This window comes from Camponotus vicinus, unplaced genomic scaffold (genome assembly GCF_025532165.1).
Source record: "Camponotus vicinus isolate PSW18456_S1 unplaced genomic scaffold, iyCamVici1.0 SCAF_3, whole genome shotgun sequence".
Lineage (NCBI taxonomy): Eukaryota > Metazoa > Arthropoda > Insecta > Hymenoptera > Formicidae > Camponotus > Camponotus vicinus.
In genome coordinates this window covers 24,391,997-24,415,493 of record NW_028141967.1, presented here as the reverse complement: position 1 = coordinate 24,415,493, position 23,497 = coordinate 24,391,997, and the positions used below count along the sequence as shown (strand labels likewise).

Sequence of the window (23,497 nt, the reverse complement as noted above, 5' to 3'; positions counted from 1 at the left end):
TCATTCTACCACCACCACTCCTTTCATTATGATGTATCTTATCTGGCGAGGAAAGATACATAATAATGTTCAGTGTTCACGAGAAAAGATACATAATAATGATCAGTGTTCACGACTGTCAGTCTCTGTGAGTGATGTGTGTGTCTGAAAATGAGCGACATATCGAATAGCATTAGGTTGCCTCTTTCAATTAATGCAATTTAATAAACAATTATTGTGTTATCGAACAGTAAGTGATTTTGACAGTTTCTTTATCTGATTAATTTATTATATGGTTCTCTGTCTCCAAAATTGATAATTTTGAAAAGAGGATTTTGGATAGAAAATAAAACAACAAAACTTACTTGTGTTTCAAGAGTCTCTTATTTATATTACGGTAGAAAAATTTATGTTAAAGAATTAATGAATGTATATAAATTCTATTCGCAAATTTCTTTGATTATATCGTGATAAGAAATTTCCCAGAATTCGTACTGATAGCAATCTGTGAAATTCGAAATACAACTTGAAGGACGAAGTGACTGTTCCGGATATTATTCGATCAACTTCGTCCATAGAAAAACTAGAAGACAATTTTAATGTTTAAAATAAAAAGATGTGTTGCTTTGAATAATCTATGAGTCCTATAATAATAAAACAAGCAAAATACGAGAGACAAGAATGATTTATACATTATCACACTTATCACCAATGTTATCATTTCATATACACAATCGAGTGGAAATTTTAGTCACCATATATTATTAATCTATCGTGCAGATTATAATGTTCGAGATATTATTTCAAATGCAATCCATGAAATTTTATCTCTACACAAAAAACGATGTGTCATTTTATTTGTAACATTGATTGATGTATTTCAGAGATAATGCAATTCATCTTTGCAATTTGCTAGCTACTTCTTACATGAATCAAAGTTATATAAGTCGAATAAATTGGATATAATAAGTATTAAACGCAGAAGCGGTGACTATCAAATCAACATGAAGCTACTATCGATTCTTCTCGCGATTCTGACCTGCGATCAAGTTGTTGATGGTTACCGGATCCTCGGAATATTTCCGTCAAACGGTAGGAGTCACTGGATCATGCAAGAGGAATTGATGAAAGGCTTAGCGAAACGCGGCCATCAAGTTGACGTGGTCACGCATTTTCCGCAGAAGAAGCCGATACCCAATTATACGGATATCAGCTTGGCGGGTAGTATGCCGCCTATTATGAACAATATGACCGCAACGAGAATCAAAGCAGTCAGCGTCGTATCGATGGGATCATTAACTTATACAGCCGGGATGGAGGTTTGTCAACTGATGAATCACCCGAAGATACAAGAACTGATCAAGAACCCGCCGCAGAATCCTCCTTATGACATTGTTATTACGGAGGTATGACTATTAAGACTGCTTTCGAATATGTGCATGTTTATTCACTCTTGCATGAATAAGAAAATTTTTATTATTTAAAATTACGTATTTTTGTAGGATGTTATCTCTTGAACCGGTCGAATCTGTATTAAAACTTCTCTGATAGTTTTCCAAGATTTTGTGCTTTTCGTTTCAATTGTCAGATTATTTTGCTCTTTGCAGTTCTAAGATTCTTCAATATTTTTATAACTAACTTTTCTATCAGTAAAACTTGCTTAACATTAAATGAACAGAGTAAACTCCCATTAATGACTCGCGTCAAAAGTTTAATTCGCAAAGAACTTCTTTTCTTGATTCTTTAAGATGCAAAAATTGTTTGATATTTTTATTAATAAACAATTAATCCTTCTACTTATTAAAAGAACTTCATTTAAATATGATTTGATAAAAATGATAAAACATTTTATATAATGTAATGAGATGTATCTCATAACATTATATATATTTTCAACGTATTCCTTGCTTTTTTTATTTAATTCTTACGCTATAAATATTCCACGCACATTCTTTTAATCGCAAAAATATTTAAAAAAGAATTATATCATTATTATTAAAAAATACTAATCGTTGGAAAGAAGAAGATAATTACAATTTAAAGTCAATAAGTTATTAGAACAATAAAATTACATAGCAAACAACCCAGAATAGTAGCATTTTTATCACTCACGAAGAAAGAGAGAAAAAAAGTTAAATCTAATCAAGTAATCGTTTACTCAAGACTTTACTTTATTTAAGCCTGGACTAAATGATTATTTCATTAAATCTAGATATATATAAACAAGAGAAATAATCTTCGGCAGACAAAATTTTGTCTCATTATCTCTATAATAATAATAATAATAATAATAATAATAATAATAATAATAATAATAATGACGACTATAGTGACAATAATGACAACAACAATAATATTAATAATAACAATTAATTAATAATTTAAAGGTCACTGATTAAACCATTAATTCAAATGAACTTCTCTTACTAATGAATAGTACTACATCAAAGTATCAAATTAAGTTATACCGAAATTGACGACTGCAAGATAACTCGGGATCATTATCAGAACTTGTCTTATGTGCGCTTTTTGCGTATGGTTTTACAGTTATACGGTGGTTTTTCGGCGCCTGAGTTCATTAACTAACACAATTCACGAATTGAAAGTTTTATGATACATTTACGTAACAATGAATCGACCGTGTTTAATCTTAAATCAAATTTTAGAATATGACGTAAGAACACGATATACATTGAAATATAAGCCGCGATGAAAGTGCATGTTGCATCATTAAAATAATAAATATCTTATTTGCTATTTAAAATAATAAATATTTTATCAATGAAAAGAGGCTGCATATAATTTATGAAAGTGTGATAAATTATATTAATTAATTATTCAACACATAATACTTAACAAGCTATCATTTGTATTTTTGAATTTGTATTCGCGTAATTACATGCGGAAATTTGATAAATTCTATTGCAAAAATTATATCATGCTTTAATGATTTTAATCATTAGCGACAAGGACTTTTGAATCCCGAAATATCATTGTATATTTGACAGGACAAGATTTATGGACAGGATTATTATGTGAACGCGTCTTAAATACAGTATCTTTGTGTATCGAGAGAGTTATTCAGTTATATATCTCAGGGTATAATTAATACAATATAACGTTTATGTCTTTGCTTTTGCCATTTTACAATGTTGTTCGTTACATCTATTTATCTCATTATCTTGAGTAGCAGCGTGCCATAATGGGACCTCATTTCTCCTATCTACAAATGGCACATTTCATCATGTTGCATCAGTTGAATTACACACGATTATTAATAGTATAGCTCAACTACACGAGCTACGTAGTACATTATATTGTTAAATGGTCATGCGTAATCGCGCGTCTTCTGGTCGCGGAACACGCGACTCGACGAGTGTGACTGCGAGATGTTTGTGAATAATTAATCGATCGATAAATTGCAATGTGTTTCGATTCACAGATGTTCATGACACCGTGCTACCTGGCCTTTGGCCGTCATCTCAATGTTCCCATAGTCGCTACGGTGGCTAGCGTTTTTCACGATTGGCTCAACGAGGTGTCCGGCAATCCACTAAATCTCGCTTACATCCCAGGTTTCTTCACGACATACACCCAACGCATGAGTTTCACGCAACGACTGGGAAACGTTCTTATATCAAACTATATTTCAGCACAAATACACTATAATACGAATTCGCAATTGGAATTCGTGAAAAAGCACTTTGATATAGATGTGTCGCACATCAAGGACTTGTACCGCGACATAGCTTTGTATCTGGTCAATTCTCATCACTCGTTACACGGAATTAGGCCAATGACCACTAATGTAATCGAGGTCGGCGGTGTTCATCTCAAGGACGACGACCCATTGCCGCCGGTATATTAAAATAAAAATTGCTTTTTCCGCAAATTATTCGTATAACGCGTGTTAGTTCTTCCTGCACATAATGAGATCTGATCAGATTTTTTTATTATTAATGCAATTCTATCTATTCCTCTTTTTTCATTCAAAGCCAATAAAAAATAAAAAAGTAACTATAAATAAAGTAATTATTTCACAAAGAAAATTTGAAACTTATTGTTCAAGTAAATATAATGTAAAATTATTCTAGAAAAATTAGGAGAAAGAAAAAGAAATTTTATGTTCAAAAATAAAGTATTTAAAAGATAAAATATACATATATATCTTATTTTTTATTAAATGTAATATTTATACATGATCTGTGCATTGTGATAACGAATGAGCTATTTTGTATTTTCTCTGTCATAAAATTTTTATTGAAAACAAAATCTTTTTCTTCCAATAATCGTATATAAATATGCGCATAACAATTATGATAAACACAAAAAATAATTATATTGTTTCATTGCAAATTTCGTTATGATCTGTCCACTTTTTTAAATATATTTCATTTTTGGAAGCAACAATTTAAAAATTTGCTTATTCCGTGATGTTATATGTATAAAAATATTATGTGCTTATAATATTAGGATAATCTGTCGTAGACTACTTGCTCTAAAAAAGTTTATTGTAGGAAGTGCAAAAATGGTTGGACGAAAGCAAGAATGGCTGTATTTACTTTACGTTCGGTTCCATGGTAAGGATTGAGACTTTTCCTAAGGAAGTGATAGAACAATTCTATGGATCTTTCGAGAAGATCGCGCCAGTTCGCGTGCTGATGAAGGTCGCGAAGAAAGAAGATTTGTTGCCAGGATTACCGAAGAATGTCATGACGCAATCTTGGTTTCCGCAGATCTCCGTTCTAAGTAAATAATTATTGCTAGGTCAATTATTACTAGATCACTATGCGTTACTATGATAAATTATATTTGTTTCTTAGTTGTCATTGGAGTCACTCTCGATAAAAATTCACGGTCTTTGCACACTATAATATCATTTACATAGAAATTGAGCAATCTATCTAAAAAAATTATTTTCCGATCAAATTTTTTCGTAATAAAAATTTTGTAATTTATAACTCACTTTTCTAATACATTTATAAGAGTTTTTAATTAAAAGAAAAACAAAACAAAAAAACAGAGAGATTGCAAAGTTTTAATCATTAATATTAAATGAAAAATACTCAGTTAAAAGATAAAATATTTTTATCATGTTCTAGAAAAAGGATTTTGAAAATTAATATTTAAGGAAAAGAGTTACATACTATCAAATCAAATTCTGAAATATTTAAATATTCGAAATTACATACAATATGTTTTTTGGAAAATAGGAAGTTTTTAAAAAGTCGATCCTTTATTTATTTATATGAAAAGATTCTTTTAGGTTTTAAATTAAAAAATTTACATAATTAGTTTTATCCACTGGGCATTGGTTGAACGCATCCAAAAATAATTGCGCAATATAAAAGGATAAAAAAATAATATATGAATTTCGCAGAACACAAAAACATACGTGGTTTCATTACGCACGGCGGCGGCTTAGGAACACAAGAAGCGATATATTGTGGAGTTCCTATGATAGGTATTCCCCTTTTCGGCGATCAGCACATCAATGTTCAAAATTACGTCAACAAGAAGGTGGCTGTGGAAATCGAATCAATCTACGATATTACCGAGGAGAAATTAACTTCGGCATTGAATAAAATCTTAAAGGATCCCTCTTATTAGTAAGTGCTCAAAGTATGTACTATAAACGTCAGACCTTAAGCAAATTATCTATCAATCATAATCGTATTCAATCGAAATTAATGAAATGATAACATTGATCATGTGGAAACCGCAAACACAAAAAGTATTTCTCGTTAACTAGAATAACTGATATTTCAAAAGTTGCACAAAATATTATTTTTATATAATTATTAAATATATTATAATGATACATACATATATGTAAAGCTTTGATTACATATTTATATAATTAAATTTTCTCAAATATTTTTATATTTTTTAATTCTGTTTACTTTTTCATTTCTTTATTTATTATATTTCACTTTATTTATTATTAATCTTTGTTTAATCAATTATTTTAGCATTTTGCTTTTGATAACTTGATTGCTGTTGGTTTATTTTTTTTTCAAGAATAAAATAATTTTATTTAAGAAGAGGAAGTTTACTTAGAGTTAAATTTTATTAGCTGATGCATTTCGATCTGGAATCTATTGCATATAAGGAATAAGTAGAGCGTGTGCTCTCTAATGTGACAAAGCTTCCTCAATCCTCGAATGCATATCGCAAGTTGAATTCTAGTCAATCGATACGTGCCTTAAAATTCTCGTTTCATTCGTATCGATATGAAATATGTCTTGTGTTGAAGGACAAACACTACAACTGGGCAGAACAAGAAGGATAAAAGATGAGAATTTTATATGAAAAATGAATCGTGCATTTTTTTCGAGATTAAAGCGAAATCTCGCGATGAATGGAAATCTTTGTAATGCGACTAACAAATATTGTACGATTGCACGATTTCGAGTTTCCTGCCATAATTGCTTTTAGCGACATCGATCTTGCTATATCAATATTTAATGAGTGCCTTTCTCTTTCTTGCACCTTTCAGCGAAAATGTACAGAAACTGTCAAAACTGTTTGTCGATCGACCGATGAGCGCCTTGAACACGTCCATATTTTGGATAGAGTACATCGGGAAATACGGAAATGTGCTTCAATCACCAGCGATTGATCTCTATTGGTGGCAACTGAACCTACTGGACGTTTATGCCTTTATAATTGCCGTGATTATTATAGTACTTTGTATCGTGCTGTTTGTTCTACGAAAATTGAAGAATCTTTTATTTGGATCACCCGCAAGGAAGGACAGCGCAGCGATTAAATTCAAGAAGAACAAGTGAAGAAACATTGCGACACGAACTGTATAAGTGTGTTATTTTATTTTTTTATCTTATTCTGCGATTATTCTACGAGTAATTAAATTGGAATTATTGTTATTTAATGATAATAGCGTTTTTACTATGATGAACAAAATTAAAATCATAAATTAATATTTCAAAAGGACTATTTTAAAAAAATTTAAATTGTAATAATTGGGCAATTTGCTAATTATGTATATATAATTTGCTTTATTTAGTTTTTATGAATTTTGGAAGTTGTCCAGATACGAGTAATATATGAATAAATTTATTAAACAAAAATTATATTATCAAGAATGTTAGATAAAAAATAAAATGAAGATTGTATTCTAATATCTTCCAAAAGTTCTCGTTATGAGATAGATTTCGTTAGAAGGTTAAAGTCCATCACGCATGAAGTATAGGAGGTGTATCATTCTACCACCACCACTCCTTTCATTATTATGTATCTTCCCTGGCGAGAAAACGAACAGTGTTCACGACTGTCAGTACAGTTGTGAAGCTCTCTGTGAGTGATGTGTGTGTCTGAAAATGAGCGAGATCTCGAATAGCATTAGGTTGCCTCTTTCAATTAATGCAATTTAATAAACAGTTATTGTGTTATCGAACAGTAAGTGATTTTGACAGTTTCATTATCTAATTAATTTATTATATGGTTCTCTGTCCCCAAAATTGATAATTTTGAAAAGAGGATTTTGGAAAAAGAAAATAAAACAACATGTACATATGAAAAATTCAAGCACAAAATTTACTTGTGTTTCAAGAGTCTCTTATTTATATTACGGTAGAAAAATTTATCTTAAAAAATTAATAAAAGTATATAAACTCTATTCGCAAATTTCTTTGATTATATCGTGATAAGAAATTTCTTGCATTTCATACTGATACGATATAGTAATCTGTGAAATATGAGATAAAACTTGAAGGGCAAAGTGACTGTTGCGGATATTATTCCGTCAATTATTCGTTCATAGAAAAACTAAAGACATTTTTAAAATTTAAAATAAAAAGATGTGTTGCTTTGAATATTTTATTTAGAGTTCTATGGATTTATAAAATGTGACAAGAATGATTTACATTTATCACTAATGTCATTACTTTATACACACAATCAAGTGGAAATTCTGATCATCGTATTATTATCTGTTGTTTAGATTATATATTCGATCCATTATCTTTCAAATACAATCACAGATAGATCTGTGAATGCTATCCAATAAAATATTATCTTTATAAGTGTACGCAATAATTATACGTAAAAAAACGATGTGTCATCTTATTTGTACAACTGATTGACATTTTTCAGTGATAATGCAATTCTTCATTACAATTGGCTAGCTACTTCTTTCACGCATCAAAGTTACATAAGTCGAATAAATTGGATATAACGAGCATTAAACGTAGAACCACGGTGACTATCAAATCAACATGCTACTACTATCGATTCTTCTCGCGATCCTAACTTGCGACCAAGTTGTTGACGGTTACCGGATCCTCGGAATGTTTCCGTTAAACGGTAAAAGTCATTGGATCATGCAAGAGGAATTAATGAAAGCCTTGGCGAAACGCGGTCATCAGGTTGACGTGGTCACGCATTTCCCGCTGAAGAAGCCGATACCTAATTATACGGATATCAGTTTGGCGGGTAGTATGCCGCAAGTTATGAACAATCTCACCGCAGCGGAAGTCAAAATGTTTAGCACCTCATCTATGGCATCATTAACATTTACATGCGGAACGCTGATTTGTCAGTTGATGGATCACCCAAAGATACAAGAACTGATCAAGAACCCGCCGCAGGATCCTCCTTACGACCTTATTATTATGGAGGTATGACTTTTATAAGATTTTTTCGAATATGTGCATGTTATTCATTTTTATGTGAATATGATAAGAAAATTTTTATTATTTAACATGTATATTTATAGGATGATATCTCTTGAACCGAATATGTGCATGTTTATTCATTTTTACGTGAATTTTTATTATTTGACATGTATATTTATAAGATGATATTTTTTTAACCGAATATGTGCATGTTTATTCATTCTTATGTGAATGTGATAAGAAAATTTTTATTATTTATCATGTATATTTATGTTATTTCTTTAACCGGTCAAATCTGTATTAATCTTCTCTGATAATTTTTCAAGATTTTGTGCTTTTCTTTTCAAATGTCAGATTATTTTATTCTTTTTACAGTTTTAAAATTCTTAATATATTAGTATCTTTATAACTAAACTTTAAATTTCTCTGCCAATAAAACTTGCTTGACATTAAATGAACAGAATAAAATCCCATTAATGATTTGTGCCTCAAAGCTTAATTCGCAAAGAATTTTTTTTCTTGATTTTCTAAGACAAAAATTGTTTGGTATTTTTATTAATAAATTAATCCTTCTATTTGTTAAAAGAATCTTATTTAAATATGATAATTTGGTGAAAATAATAAAACAATATATCGTCAAAGTGTATCTCGTAACATTTCGATAAGTATGTCGCATGTATTTCTTCAGCTTATTTAACTTTAACGCTACAAATATTCTACGCAATCTTTTTTAATTATAAAAGTTTTCAAAAAAGAATTACATTATTATTATTAAAAAATCGACGACAAGTAGAAGATAATTACAATTTAAATTCAATAAGTTATCAGAAGATAAGATTATATATATAATTCAATCAATCCATAATAGCGGCATAATTTTTATCGCGGCATAATAGCGGCATAATTTTTATCGCGTAAAGAAGAAAGAGAAAAAAAACTAAATCTAATCAAGTAATCGTTTAATCGAGACTTGATTTAAACCTGGACTAAATGATTATTTCATCAAAGCCAGATACATATATATAATTAATAAAGTTAAAAACGAGGTTAGACTAAAAGCAAATATCACTTCATTAAACCAAAATTATTACAGCTTTTAACGAGATGTTAATTAACTGACTCACGTTACAACTCATGTTCTGTAATATGACAAGGCTCTCATTAATTATTAACTAATTACTAAATATTCATGATGAACCACAAACAACGTTAGATTTTATTAAAGTTGCAACATTTTAATATAACAAGAGAAACAACCTCCGACACAGAGAAAATCCTGCCTCATTATCTGTATAATAATAATAATGACGATAATAGTGACGATAATAATGATGACAACAACAATAATATTAATATGAATAATAATGTAAAGATCATAGTAAAACCATTAATTCAAGTGATCTCTTGCTAATGAATATCAAAGTACGTCGGGTTAGGTTATGCCGAAATTGACGATATTGCAACGTAACTCGGGATCATTATCAGAACCTGCCTTATGACTGTGCACTTTTTGCGTATGGTTTTACAGTCATACGGTGGTTTTTCGGCGTCTGAGTTCGCTAACTAACACAACTCACGAATTGAAAGTTTTATGATACATTTACGTAACAATGAGTCGATCGTGTATAATCTTAAATCAAATTTTAGATTATGACGTAAAAACGGGAGACGCATTGAAATATAAGTCGTGATGAAAGTGCATGTTGCATCATTAAAATAATAAATATTTTATTTGCTACTTAACGTAATAAATATTTTATCAGTGAAAAAAGTCTGCACATAATTTATTAAAATTTGATTAATTATATTAATTGATTTAATATTAATATGTAACGTGTAACAAATTACAAAATGGAAATTAGTTTACATTATCGTTTAATGTAATTATATATTTATCTTTATATTAATCTGACAAATCGTAAGATAGGAATCACGAAAATAGTATAGCTCTTATATAAAAATAAATCTGTTTGTTTCCCTTGTTGTATTTATTTTCTGTGTTTAAACTATGATTACATATTTATATAAGAGATTCGAGAATGTAACAAAGCAGAAAATGCAACTACAATGAGAGAGAACTAGATGTAATAATATATAAAATTACCGCGCTCGATGTAGTAAAACGAAAATATTTGAATCTCGAAACAAATCGTGTGATACTTGTATAGTACTTGTTGCGTCATTGAATTTGCCTTATTCAACACAAATCACAGTATTTAACAAGCTTTAATAAGCTATTTATTTGTATTCGTGTAATTAAATGCGGAAATTTGATAAATCCTATTATAAAATTTAAATCATGCGTTAATGATCTTAATTTGTGTGACAAGAACTTTTAGATCTCGACATAGCGTCATATTTATTAGAACAGAATTTATTGCGTGTGAACGCGTCCTAAATACAGCATCTTTATACAGGGTGTTCCTAAATTCGCGATAAATATTTTAATGACAAATTCCTTGTAAGATTTTAAGACGAAAATTCTAATACGAAAATGTCGAGGCTATAATAGTTCATTTATCAAATGGGAAAAATTTAAAGATGTGACAAAGAATTTATTATTAAAATATTTATCGCGAATTTAGGAACACCCTATATATCGAGAGAGTTATTCCTTAGGATATAATTAACATAAAATATGACGTTCACTCTTGCTCTTACCATTTTAAAATGTTTGTTACATCTATTTTTCTCATTATCACGAGCGTGCGTCTCATAGTAGCATGCCATAATGGCGCATCGTTTCTCCTCTCTACAAGTGACACATATCATCATGTTACATCACAGTTGACTTAACTACATACGATTACTAATACAGTATAGCTCAACTACACGAGATGCATTATGCACTACATTGCTAAATGGTCATGCATAATCGCGCATCTTCTGGTCGCGGAACACGTGACTTGGCGAGTGTGACTGCGAGATGTTTGTGAATAATTAATCGATCGATAAATTGCAATGTGTTTCGATTTACAGATGTTCATGGCACCGTGCTACCTGGCTTTTGGCCGTCATCTCAATGTTCCCATAGTCGCTACGGTGGCTAGCGTTTTTCACGATTGGCTCAGCGAGGTGTCCGGCAATCCACTTAATCTCGCTTACATTCCAAGCTTGTTCTCGATGTACACCCAACGCATGAATTTCACGCAACGACTGACAAACGTAGTTTTATCAAACTACATCTCAGAGCAAATACACTCTCAGACGAATTCCCAATTGGAATTCGTGAAAAAGCACTTTGATGTAGACGTGTCGCATATCAAGGACTTGTACCGCGACGTAGCTTTGTATCTCGTCAATACTCATCACTCGTTACACGGAATTAGGCCAATGACCACTAATGTGATCGAAATCGGCGGTTTGCATATCAACAACGACGAGACGTTGCCGCCGGTATGTTTAAACGAAAATTGCTCTTTTTTCAAATCATTCTTCAATTATATAACGCATGTTAGTTCTTTCTACACATAATGAGGTCTGATGAAATTTTTTTATAAATGCAATTATATCAATTCCTTCTTTTTATTCGAAGCCAGTAAAGAATAAAAAAATAACTATAAATAAAATAATTATTTGACAAAGAGAATATGAAATTTATTGTTTAATTTAAATAAATATAATGTAAAATTATTCGAAATTATTAGAAGAAAGAAAATGGGATTTTATGTGCAAAGATAAAATGATTAAAAGATAAAATACATATATATTTTACTTTCTTATTAAATGTAATATTTATATATGATCTGCGCATTGTGATAACGAATGCGCTATTTTGTACTTTCTCTCATATGTCATAAAATATAATTAAAAACGAAATCATTTTCTCCCGATAATCGTAAATAAATATGCGCATAACAATTATAATAATAAACATAAAAACATAATTATATTGTTTCATCATAAATTTCGTAATTTAAATAAATATCTCTTTTTCAAATATATCTCATTTTTACAAACAACAATCTAAATATTCGCTTATTCCGTGATATGTTTGAAAATATTACGTGCTTATAATGTCAGGATGATCTATCGTAAACTACTTGCTCTAACAAAGTTTATTGTAGGAAGTGCAAAAATGGTTGGACGAAAGCAAAGATGGTTGCATTTATTTTACGCTCGGTTCCATGGTAAGATTTGAGACTTTCCCCAAGGAAGTGGTAGAACAATTCTACGCATCTTTCGAGAAGATCGCGCCAGTTCGCGTGCTGATGAAGGTCGCGAAGAAAGAAGATTTGTTGCCAGGATTACCGAAGAATGTCATGACGCAATCTTGGTTTCCCCAAGTTCCCGTTCTAAGTAAGTAATTATTGTTAGGTCAATTGCCAGGTCACTATGCATCACTATAATAAGCTATTTGTTTCCTAGTAATTGTCATTGGAATCATTTGCGTTAAAAATCCACGGCCTTTGCACACTATAATAGCACTTACATAGAAAGATAATCTTACTAGAAAAATTATTTTTCGACCAAATTTTCTCGTAATAAAAATTTTATAATTTATAATAATATTTTAATATTTATAATAATCAATTTTCTAGTACATTTATAAGAGTTTCTAACAAAAAAAGAGAAAGAGATTGCAAAGTTTTAATCATTAATATTAAATGAAAAATACTTAGTTAAAAAAAAAAATATTTTTGTCATGTTCCAGAAAAAGGATTTTGAAAATTAATATTTAGGAAAAGAGTTATATATCAAGTCAAATTCAAGAAATATTGAAATATTCAAAATTATAGAATATATTTTTTGAAAAATAGAAAGTTTTAAAAGTTGATCCTTTATTTACTTTATATGAAAAGATTCTTTGACTTTTTAAATTAAAATTTACATCGTTAGTTTTACGCGCTGTGCATTTGTTGTTGAACGCATCCAATCACCATAATTTCGCAATGTAAACGAAAAAAAAATAATGTATGAATTCCGCAGGACACAAAAACACACGTGGTTTCATTACGCACGGCGGCGGCTTAGGAACACAAGAATCGATATATTGTGGAGTTCCAATGATAGGTATTCCCCTTTTCGGCGATCAGAGCATCAATATTCAAAATTACGTCAACAAGAAAGTGGCTGTCGCATTTGAATCAATCTACGATATTACCGAGGAGAAATTAACTTCGGCATTCAATAAAATCTTGAAGGATCCCTCTTATTAGTAAGTATTCAAAGTGCTATAAATGTCAGAGCTTAAGCAGATTATCTACTAATCGTAACGTGTTCAATCGAAATTAATGAAATCATAACATTGATCGTGTGGAAACCGCAAACAGAAAGTTAAAATTTCTCATTAGCTAGCTAACTAATATTTTAAAAGTTAGTAAAATATTATTTTTAATTATTAAATATATTATAACGATACACACACACACACACACACGCATATACATATATATAATATATATATATATATATATATATATATATATGATATATATATATATATATATATATATATATGATATATATATTATAATATATATAATAATATATATATAATATATATAATTAAATTTTTCTATATATATTTTTAAATTTTTTAATTTCGTTTATTTTTTTATCTATTATATTTAACTTTATTTATTATTAATCTTTGTTTAATCAATTATTTTAGCATTTTGCTTGATAATTTTATTGCAGTTAATTTATTTCGCCGAAGAATAAAATAATTTTGTTTAAAGAAAATAACTTTTATTTTTTTATTTTAAATTGTTCAACAGTTACACAATTTTATCACGTTAAATCTAACTAAAGTTATTTTCTACATGTTCAAAAGTCGAGAGATCCACTGCTTTAAATCTTATTAGCTCGTGCATATCGATCCGCGACCGATTGCATATAATGCGAACAAATAGAGCATGCGCTCTCTATTGTGACAAATCTTCCTTAACCCTCGAATGCATATCGCGAGTGAATTCTAGTCAATCGGTATGTGCCTTAAAATTCCACGTCCGTTCCATTTGCATGAATCCATATGAAACACGTCTTGCGCATAAAAATCGAAGGACAAACACTTCAACTCGGCAGGACAAAAAGGATGACAGATGAAAAATTTATGCGAAAAATGGATCGTGCATTTTTTTTCGAGATTAAAGCGAAGTCTCGCGTCGAATGGAAATCTTTGTAATGCGACAAATATTGTACGATTACACGCTTTCGAGTCCTTCCGTAATTGCTTTTATTAGTAAACAATCTATCTTTTATTAGTAATCAATCTTGCTATATCGATAACGAATGCCTTTCTCTCTCTTACACGTTTCAGCGAGAATGCACAGAGATTGTCAAAGCTATTCATCGATCGACCGATGGACGCCTTGAACACGTCCGTATTTTGGGTAGAGTACATCGCAAAGTACGGAAACGTGCTTCAATCACCGGCCATTGATCTCTATTGGTGGCAACTGAACCTACTGGACGTTTATGCCTTTATAGTTGCCGTGATTATTGTAGCACTTTTTATCGTGCTGTTTGTTCTACGAAAATTGAAGAATCTTTTATTTGGATCGCCCGCAAGGAAGGACAGCGCAGTGATTAAATTCAAGAAGGACAAGTGAAGAAACTTGCGACACGAACTGTACAAGTGTGTGTCATTTTATTTTTTTACCTTCCCCTGGATTCGCGATATTCCCCGAGATCGTATTATAATATTATTCCGTCTGACATTCGCGAAAACAATGTTCGGAGAACAATGCTGTTAAAAGTAGCGTCTCTCGTTTGAATGTATTTAAAATACACTTTTAATTAATTATACAGCGCGTGTTGTTTCTGATACAATGCATAATACATCTCGCGTTAATTATCGCGTGAGATATAACCTGTACATGTGCATTCAACGAATGCATCGCGTGCGTACATGCACGCGCGTGTAACGCTAATACTTTCATTTTCCTCTACTCGACCTAACAACGAACCGTCTAATTTCCAGACGAAAATCAGATACATTAGCGTGCAATCGCTATTAATCGATCGACCGTCAGGTCGAAGTAAATGAGGGGAGCCCTGATAAAATTCGCATATAATGAAGACGCGTGCGCTTTTTGCGCGCGACTTCGTGATTTTTGCAATGGATCCTTGCTTGGCGTTATCACGGGACTTTGTTCTTATTTTCAAATATTAGAAGAAAATACTTTACCCGGTGGCAGCGTCGTGTTCGCATCTTTCAGCTTCATGCATTCTTGCTCGCGTTCCAGTATAATCCGACGAAATTCCTCATCAAGTAGTGTGCTACCCATCGTCGTGTTTCCCGCCATCTGTTCGGCAAACGACGCGCAGAATATTAATGAGTTACAGTGGCAAAAGTAAGGTAAGTAATAAATGGCTGTTACACATTATGGAATAACTTTACTTAGTCCATAAGACTATTTAACATGCGTCACGATTTACGAAAGAAGAGAAATTCAAGAGTTAACTTACGTTAACGTTTTACATTAATTAAGACAGGCGGTAATAAAAAAGGATAATTAACTAAAAACTAATAAATCATATATTTTATTGTATAATTTAACGATAATTTCTTAAATAAATGTATTAGAATCACCTCGACTATAAAATATAATTCTGTAGAAAAGGTATTTTGCGATGAGATTATAAAATCAATTGCGAAATTCTTGCGCTCTGTATTCTTTTGATCTAGTATCACATTTTCATTACATTCTCTGTATAATTTCTCTGCGTTCGTATCCGATTGCATCAGCTCTTTGTCACGACATTCGCTACAACATCGCGAATTTACCGATTATTCGTAAAGGTCGTCGTCGCTTCAATTTTGTCGCCCGATGCGTGATTGCTGTGAAACTTCGCAGAGATGGACGGATATAAATCGTCGCCGTTGGCGATGAATTTCAACGCATTATCGCGGAAATCGCTTCATTGAGGTCCGACACTACTCGTGATAACTTTATTGCATAGAAACGAACGTTATTGCATCCGGTCAAGGCGTTCGCGATATGAAATAATGAGACGAGGCGTTTTATGACAAAGCTATTTATGCACTGGACGAAGAAATATTCGATCCTCGGAATCGAGGTACACGGGAAAGTTTATCACACGAATAATCATCACGTTGAATTCTCTTCTCGACATTAATTGTTCCCTACCGTTGAAATGCCTCGCACATTAACGGAAAAACTGTATATCTAAAATGCAATTTCTGTAAAGTTTTACGCGACTTTTTGCAATATTGAAAAATTAATTAAAACGGTAAAGAATTTTATTTAAATATTTTACTTAAATAATATTAAATATATTCTATTTAAATAAAATAAAAAAATTATATTAAATTTACATTGTATATATTATAATAAACATATTACATACACATAGTTATATATTAAGTAACGTTATAGCTTGAGGTGCAATCAACATAAAAATATATTATTGACACGCTTCATAACGTCATAAATAAGCATACAGTACCCAGCTGACAGACGTTATCGATCTTGCAGTGCATAACATTTATTACTCAGCCAACACAGCACTTATTCATTAATTAATTAGTTCATACAGTATGTGTCGCAGTATTGAGATTACGTTGCAGATCTAAACGAACAAAAGGTGCTGCTTATTTAATTATGCAATGCATAATTTATTTCATCTAACTATATAACCATAGATAGGATCTTAAATAAATGATATAATAGAAATGAATAATGGAAACCTGTAATATATATAAAGCATTTATCAAAAAATAAAAATAAAACAATTTTTCATATTAAGATTAATCATATATTACAAGTTTGCAAAATATTCCTAATAAATGCCAATCAACATTTTAATTAAAATAATTGTTAAAATAATTATTAATATTACAAAGAAAATGTACATCGTATATCAATTAAAATTACTTTAATGCAAAATCAAATGCATTTTACCATAAAAATATTAATTGAAGGGAAACCAAATGTAAAATATTTGACGAGGACGAATGTGTTTTCGGTATAATTTTTCTCTTACTGTTATATTTGATTGCATGGCATGCGTAAACCATTCCTAAACCGCGCTCGACAAACACGAGCGACAAATATCGATGATTATTCGAAAAATCGACGCTTCCGATATATCGTGAATGCGACACGGCTCTCCCTAAATCAAACGATCCGGTAAATAGTGACCTGTCAATTTACATTTAATTAAACGCGTCCGATTGCCAGAAGATTCATGAATTTACATTTCACTGAAATTTTATGCCGCATCAAAAAAGCGTACGCATATATCTACATCACCGTAATATTTCACGGTAGTAACATCACACCACCTGAGTGAAACAAGATATTCGTGCAATGTAAAAAGCGCCGTTTGCTTTAAAATTGATGGAAAATAAAATAATTGAGCGCGAAAGTACCTTTGCAACAGCTGTATACGTTTCACGAAAAGTTTTCAAAAATTTTGCAAAGCGCCATTATTGTCTTTTGAAAGAGTTCAAGCATTTTGTCACAGTTGTCACATTTTACTGAAATATCTTATTACGTAGAAAAGAGAAAACGAATTTTATTGTTCGGATATTTTGTGTGACGTGTACGCTCCGTATAAGAGAACGAAAAGTAAAAAAAAACCAAAGCAAACGAAAATAAAATTGAGTGAGATCAAAACCGAAAGTAACAAGATTTCGATGTTGAATTATGGAACGGGCTTTTCTATTTTAACACTGACTCAGCTGCCTTGCTAACTCAATCCCGAGGCAATCAGGATTTTTTTCGAAACTAACCCACATTTTCACCACATGCTTTTTACACTAAATGTAGTCAATTTATTTTAAATTTTATTTAAATGAATATCGAATAAACAATTGCGAATTGTAAAAGCGATTTGGAATCTGTTTATATTCATATTCTCATTGCATATTTAACACGAAAAAATATATCTGATGTTATTGATATACTATTGCATATTTATACAAATCAAAATTAAAAAATAAAAATTAGATCAATATTTAATGTTAATTGATAAGAATATAAATTTTTATATCTCCTTTTATATTTCGAGATATATAACAATAAATTAATAAATCGTTAAACGTATCAATAAATTAATTGCTCACTAGAACATGCGTGATAACTATTTACGAATACGATACATTTAGCAAATAGCAACCTATCGCCATTGCAGCACATACTTAAAGGCCTATATTCATGCTTTTATTGTTCGAATTGTCCTTATGTCAATGTTTACTGTTTACGTTTATAGGTATGTACAATATAGCATGCACATATATACGCTGTTATAAGAATTAAAATCGTCTTCAAATTAATCATTACTTTCAGTAGACTCGTAATATATGAAAAATAATATAAAAAGAAAATGTTTAAAATAATAATTATTTAAAAACGTAATTATCAGTGTAATTAAATTTTTCATTCATTCATCAAGTTCATCAAACATTTAATAAAATGTGCGAATTGCATAATTATCAGGAAAATTTTACATTTTCAAATTTGTCGAGAAGAAAAATTTAATTTTGATTTACATGATTTAAATCATTATAAGTTTTTTAAAAATGTAAAGTTGAGAATTTTACACATATCTATACAGAAATATTAATACAAATATGTGATATTATAGAGGTATTATAAAATTTTCAAGTATTAAAATCTAAATCAATTTATGTGCGTTGTATTACGCAATTTGAAATATGGATGACGCGAACAGAAATTAATTTTACGAGCAAGGAATATTGAATAATTTTTAAATTACTCATCCCATACATACCGTCGTTGGATCTCTGTTTTTCGCCTGCCTCCTTCGCTCCTCTTCCACAGTCACAAGATACTTATATGGTAATCACAAGACACTTATATGGCATTCTCGTGAAAACAATAGTTTAATAATTATAATCGCTCGCCTAAATCAGTAGAATGACGACGATCACTTTGCACTTGTAAATTTCATGCGACGTATATTTTGTTAGGCTTGTCCTTTTAAATGAACTTTTTGCATTTCTTGTTTTTTCTTTTTCTCTTTCCTTCTTTCGAACTTAAATATGTATGAACCTCATTCTATTTCGATCTAGTTCAGCTAAAAAAGAACAAACCTATTATATTATGATGAGAAAATTATCGATTCACTCGAAAATCACACGGTCAACGTGCGACTCGCCATGGCTATTTCTGTTGATAATATGCTTGCATTTTATATATAAAGATAATAATTTTATTATTTCGCGTTGTAGTGAATCAATACACAATTTAAAATAAAAGTAAATATGAGCGAATTAAATATTCGAAAATATAGTTAAATTTGTGCGACAGATTTCAATCGAATAAATTAGTACATATTTTGACAAATAACGATTTTTATAACACATTATTGATGATCATTAAAATTTTATTAATAACGTTAACTATTTTTATTAATTAAATGCGATATCGTTCAATTCAAGTTGATTAGCGATATTTGTTATATGTATCTCAAACGTTTTGTTGATAACCAAAAAATATGTAATGATACGTTACCGTAATACCATGAGATACCATACGAATTAATGGCTAATTAAACATGATAAACCGACAGAAAATACATAATCGATATTCGATATTGCAAGCATAGTACATTTCCTACGCGAAATGGACGTATTAATAATCGATCGATATAATCATGCCTCTCTATTACCTGAATGAAATAGTAGTCACCGCACGATACGATTCTTACGCGTCATTGACTGCAAGAATTAATTAATTGCGCTGACAATCAATAATATAATAGTTATAAAAAGCAATTGTAAAGAATATTTTTTTTTAATTATTATTTCAATTATTAATATACCGGTCTGAAAAATAAAAATTCAAGCGAAAAATGCGTGCAACAATTTGTGCTGTTGCTTGCTCGAATTCATCTCATCACGCGAATGACAGCACGGCATGTAAAACGTAATATATGTAAAAATCGACGTTTCGAATCTATGTTTTACATTGTGTCGTTTTATTCTTCAAGATGAGCACATCAATTTTGCTACGAATGATTAAAGATTTGTAAGAAATAACGACGTGTGTAAGAAATAGCCACGTGTAAGAAATAGCGCCGCGTCCTTGTTTACACACTTGACTTCTTAACTGGTATGTCAGTGTCATGGGGGGGTCACCCCACTATTTAAAAGGAAGGAAAAACTGGCGTAGTGGGATCGTCTGAATAAAAGGGGAGGGGGGAAAGGCCCGACGCGTGCGTACAGAGAAATGAAGACATTATTATTCAACGTTTGTACGTTAAAGGAGGTGTATTTACATCCTGTTCTCTCATAAAATTACTTTTCTCTTCAGATTAATTAATTCAGATTAATTAATTCTTGCGCGATTAATTAATTTTTTTGCGATTAACAATTCATAAACGTACTAAACATTATTTTTTACCAGAACAAATATTTCGCGTCATTTATACACTTTAAGCAGGAATCGAAACGACAGAAAATATTAATCATAAATTATCATTAATATTCTTTAACAATGCTTGGATTCCAATAAACCTTGTATTGCGCTTTGATTTTTTCACAGTTTTAAATGAAAATTCGCTCATGATTTTTCTAAACCGTGCGTATCAATTTTTTGAAACTGCGTAAAACGTACAAATCGCAGATTCGATTGATCAAAGTAGCGAAAAATCGTAATACATTAATTGTTTATTAATAATTAATTTAAAATTTTAGAATCACAGTATTCCGTAGTTATTTTATGTAATATCGTTAAATATTTCGCGACGACAATTATCATAATATTAAATATTTCGCATTTATTTTGTACGTTAAATATTTTGGAGTGGCAATGTATCAACTATTCGGCATTCGGTCTTATGACGCATAATTCGCTATTATTATTATTACTGCTATGTTTACATTCCGTAAACTCGGTATCATTCGGCGAGATTCGAATGATTAAGTAGTTCCGTATATCATCACTCCGTATATCACTGTGTTACTTTTCGAAACATGATTATTCTTTATAATTATGACAATTATTATTACGATCAATAATTATTAACTCGCAACATTGATTAATTACCGCGATGAATAACGGGAAAGAGCATCGCGACAACGATTTATCCAAGCAACGAAAAGACATAATACATCAATTGTTGATTAATGATACATATATTTCGCGTTGGAAATGTACCGTTTGCAATATTGAATATTACACTTATTGTAAATATTGAAATTATATATTTTCTGTCGATTCATTGCGACTTAATCGATAAATTGACACACATAGTATCGCGCGATATTGAAACGAGTAAAGTATAGATCGATTTCGAGCAATATCAAGGCGTGTTTATTTAACGGAAATAATCATTATTAATAAATTATTTTTATCAATAATATTTCTGTCGCATAAATTTGTATTTATTGCTGTTGAATTGCATATTTTTATTTTGATCGAAATTAATCGACAAGTTTATTTTCTTAAGAATAATATATAGAATTTACGAAGTTTTGGGGCCTAATTTAATTCAATTAATTTATATAATTGTTCGTTTATGTTATACTATGTGACTATTTCGTATCGCTCTCGTCGCAATATAATAACATATATGTTATACAATACATAATTAAGTGAATACCGCGAGTGCCGCGCAAAATATCGCGCAATCATATTCTACTGATTATTGTGTGCGCGATCGTAATTAAAAATGTTTTCGCGAGTGTGCCATGAAGAAGCAGCGAAGGATGAACAAGAGAAAAGGCAAAGCAAGAGAAAATGCTCAGGAAGATATTGGATAAAAGTACGAGGTGAGTAATTAAAAAATCATTTAATATTCGTTACCCGTGAAATTAATTGCTCATTTATTTTTGCGATGCGATTGCATTTTACATGCAATTTTGAAATAATACGTGACGTAATATAAAATTTAACGTGTAATGTAATATGTAATTTAAATTTAAAAAAATGTATATAATATAAATATATAAAATTTATAGATTTTATTTTAAAATTTAAAAATATGCGATTTTTAGAATAAGTAAAAATAAAGTAATAATAAAGCAAATAAATTTTATATGAAGTGTTTCTTTAATAAGAAAAATATGATATACTATTGTTATATGAATGCAACGATACATATATAACCACTGATTTATTGGTTTTCATTAGAGCTGTCCATTTTGAATAAAATTTCAATTTAAAATCCAATTTGATATATGCTCTAAGTTAAACTGTTTCCATATAAATGAACGATAAACAATATTGAAATGCTAAATTATATATATATATATATATGTGTGTGTGTGTGTGTGTGTGTGTGTGTGTGTGTGTGTGTGTGTGTGTGTGTGTGTGTGTAATTAAGAAGTACTCGGAACAATAATATAACTAATTAAAAAAATTTCAAACTGAATATCAATTCAATTGATTCAAAAAATTACTTTGAAACGTAGCTAAATTCACTGGATTTAATTCATTTAACAATTTAAAAGACTTCACAATCATCACGAAGAATTTTAAATTAATTTACAGAGCAATTAGAATCATGTTCAAACTTAATCACTTTTTTTAGAAACAATATTTATTCACGAGTCTTTTTTTAAAAAATAAGACCTATTTTTTTTAATATTACAAATAATATCAATGTTGTGTATTAAAATACTTGAGATGAAACTTTTGTTAAGAGATTGTAAAAGTTTTCATTTTTTCACTTGACATTGATATCTTGTATATAGATCTTTTGTAGTATCTTTTGTATTTTCTGTAAAATATAAAAATTTCGAAATAATTTCCGTTGTTACCGATTCTTATATGTATATAGAATGTCATTTTTCTAGAAAGTGAAGACATAAAATTATTGTTAGGCAACCGTATCGTATAATTTAGAAAAAGCAAATTGTAGAAACAAACAAGTTCTGTGCAATGAGTAATTCAATGGTTATTTTCAACGCGACAAAGTCTGCGCAATTTCAAAGTGCTATCACT

General features: G+C 30.1%; 3 protein-coding genes and 1 long non-coding RNA gene across 10 annotated transcripts in view; 3 read left to right on the top strand and 1 right to left on the bottom strand.

The window, feature by feature from the left end:
- Dh31-r (Diuretic hormone 31 Receptor) overlaps nucleotides 1-23,497 on the bottom strand; it is a 151,750-nt gene that overhangs the window by 114,380 nt on the left and 13,873 nt on the right. For 5 of the 6 annotated variants that reach the window (XM_083092979.1, XM_083092980.1, XM_083092981.1 and 2 more), the window contains one exon: nucleotides 15,748-15,865. In XM_083092979.1, coding sequence (XP_082949105.1) covers nucleotides 15,748-15,865 — 118 coding nt within the window. Of the gene's footprint in view, nucleotides 1-15,747; nucleotides 15,866-19,319; nucleotides 19,626-20,219; nucleotides 20,435-23,497 lie in introns of those variants that run through there. The other variant, XM_083092983.1, reaches the window with a different exon arrangement.
- Nucleotides 82-7,121, top strand: LOC145967898 (UDP-glucosyltransferase 2-like). The gene is made up of 6 exons (XM_083092978.1): nucleotides 82-229; nucleotides 864-1,385; nucleotides 3,422-3,838; nucleotides 4,497-4,728; nucleotides 5,360-5,588; nucleotides 6,479-7,121. Exons 2-6 carry the CDS (start codon nucleotides 984-986, stop codon nucleotides 6,768-6,770), a joined length of 1,572 nt encoding a protein of 523 aa, XP_082949104.1. The 5' UTR covers nucleotides 82-229; nucleotides 864-983; the 3' UTR covers nucleotides 6,771-7,121.
- Nucleotides 7,244-15,365, top strand: LOC145967897 (UDP-glucosyltransferase 2-like). 2 transcript variants are annotated; one of them, XM_083092976.1, is made up of 6 exons: nucleotides 7,244-7,398; nucleotides 8,095-8,618; nucleotides 11,595-12,011; nucleotides 12,683-12,914; nucleotides 13,545-13,773; nucleotides 14,878-15,365. In XM_083092976.1, the coding sequence occupies exons 2-6, from the start codon at nucleotides 8,217-8,219 to the stop codon at nucleotides 15,167-15,169; spliced, it is 1,572 nt and encodes a 523-aa protein (XP_082949102.1). In that variant the 5' UTR covers nucleotides 7,244-7,398; nucleotides 8,095-8,216; the 3' UTR covers nucleotides 15,170-15,365. The 2 variants fall into 2 exon arrangements, with proteins under 2 accessions (XP_082949102.1, XP_082949103.1); XM_083092977.1 differs by lacking the exon at nucleotides 7,244-7,398 and adding an exon at nucleotides 7,480-7,572.
- The window catches only part of LOC145967915 (uncharacterized), a 29,341-nt gene continuing 27,905 nt past the window's right edge, over nucleotides 22,062-23,497 (top strand). Inside the window, exon 1 of the long non-coding RNA XR_014437606.1 lies at nucleotides 22,062-22,323. This is a non-coding gene — a long non-coding RNA (uncharacterized LOC145967915). The remainder of the gene's footprint in view (nucleotides 22,324-23,497) is intronic.

Coding starts and splice junctions, on each gene's coding strand:
- LOC145967898 (XM_083092978.1), top strand. CDS start 984: ATGAAGCTACTATCGATTCTTCTCGCGATTCTGACCTGCGATCAAGTT. Junction 3,839..4,496: donor ACGACGACCCATTGCCGCCG/GTATATTAAAAT, acceptor AGTTTATTGTAG/GAAGTGCAAAAATGGTTGGA. Junction 4,729..5,359: donor TCCGCAGATCTCCGTTCTAA/GTAAATAATTAT, acceptor TGAATTTCGCAG/AACACAAAAACATACGTGGT.
- LOC145967897 (XM_083092976.1), top strand. CDS start 8,217: ATGCTACTACTATCGATTCTTCTCGCGATCCTAACTTGCGACCAAGTT. Junction 12,915..13,544: donor TCCCCAAGTTCCCGTTCTAA/GTAAGTAATTAT, acceptor TGAATTCCGCAG/GACACAAAAACACACGTGGT. Junction 13,774..14,877: donor TTGAAGGATCCCTCTTATTA/GTAAGTATTCAA, acceptor TACACGTTTCAG/CGAGAATGCACAGAGATTGT.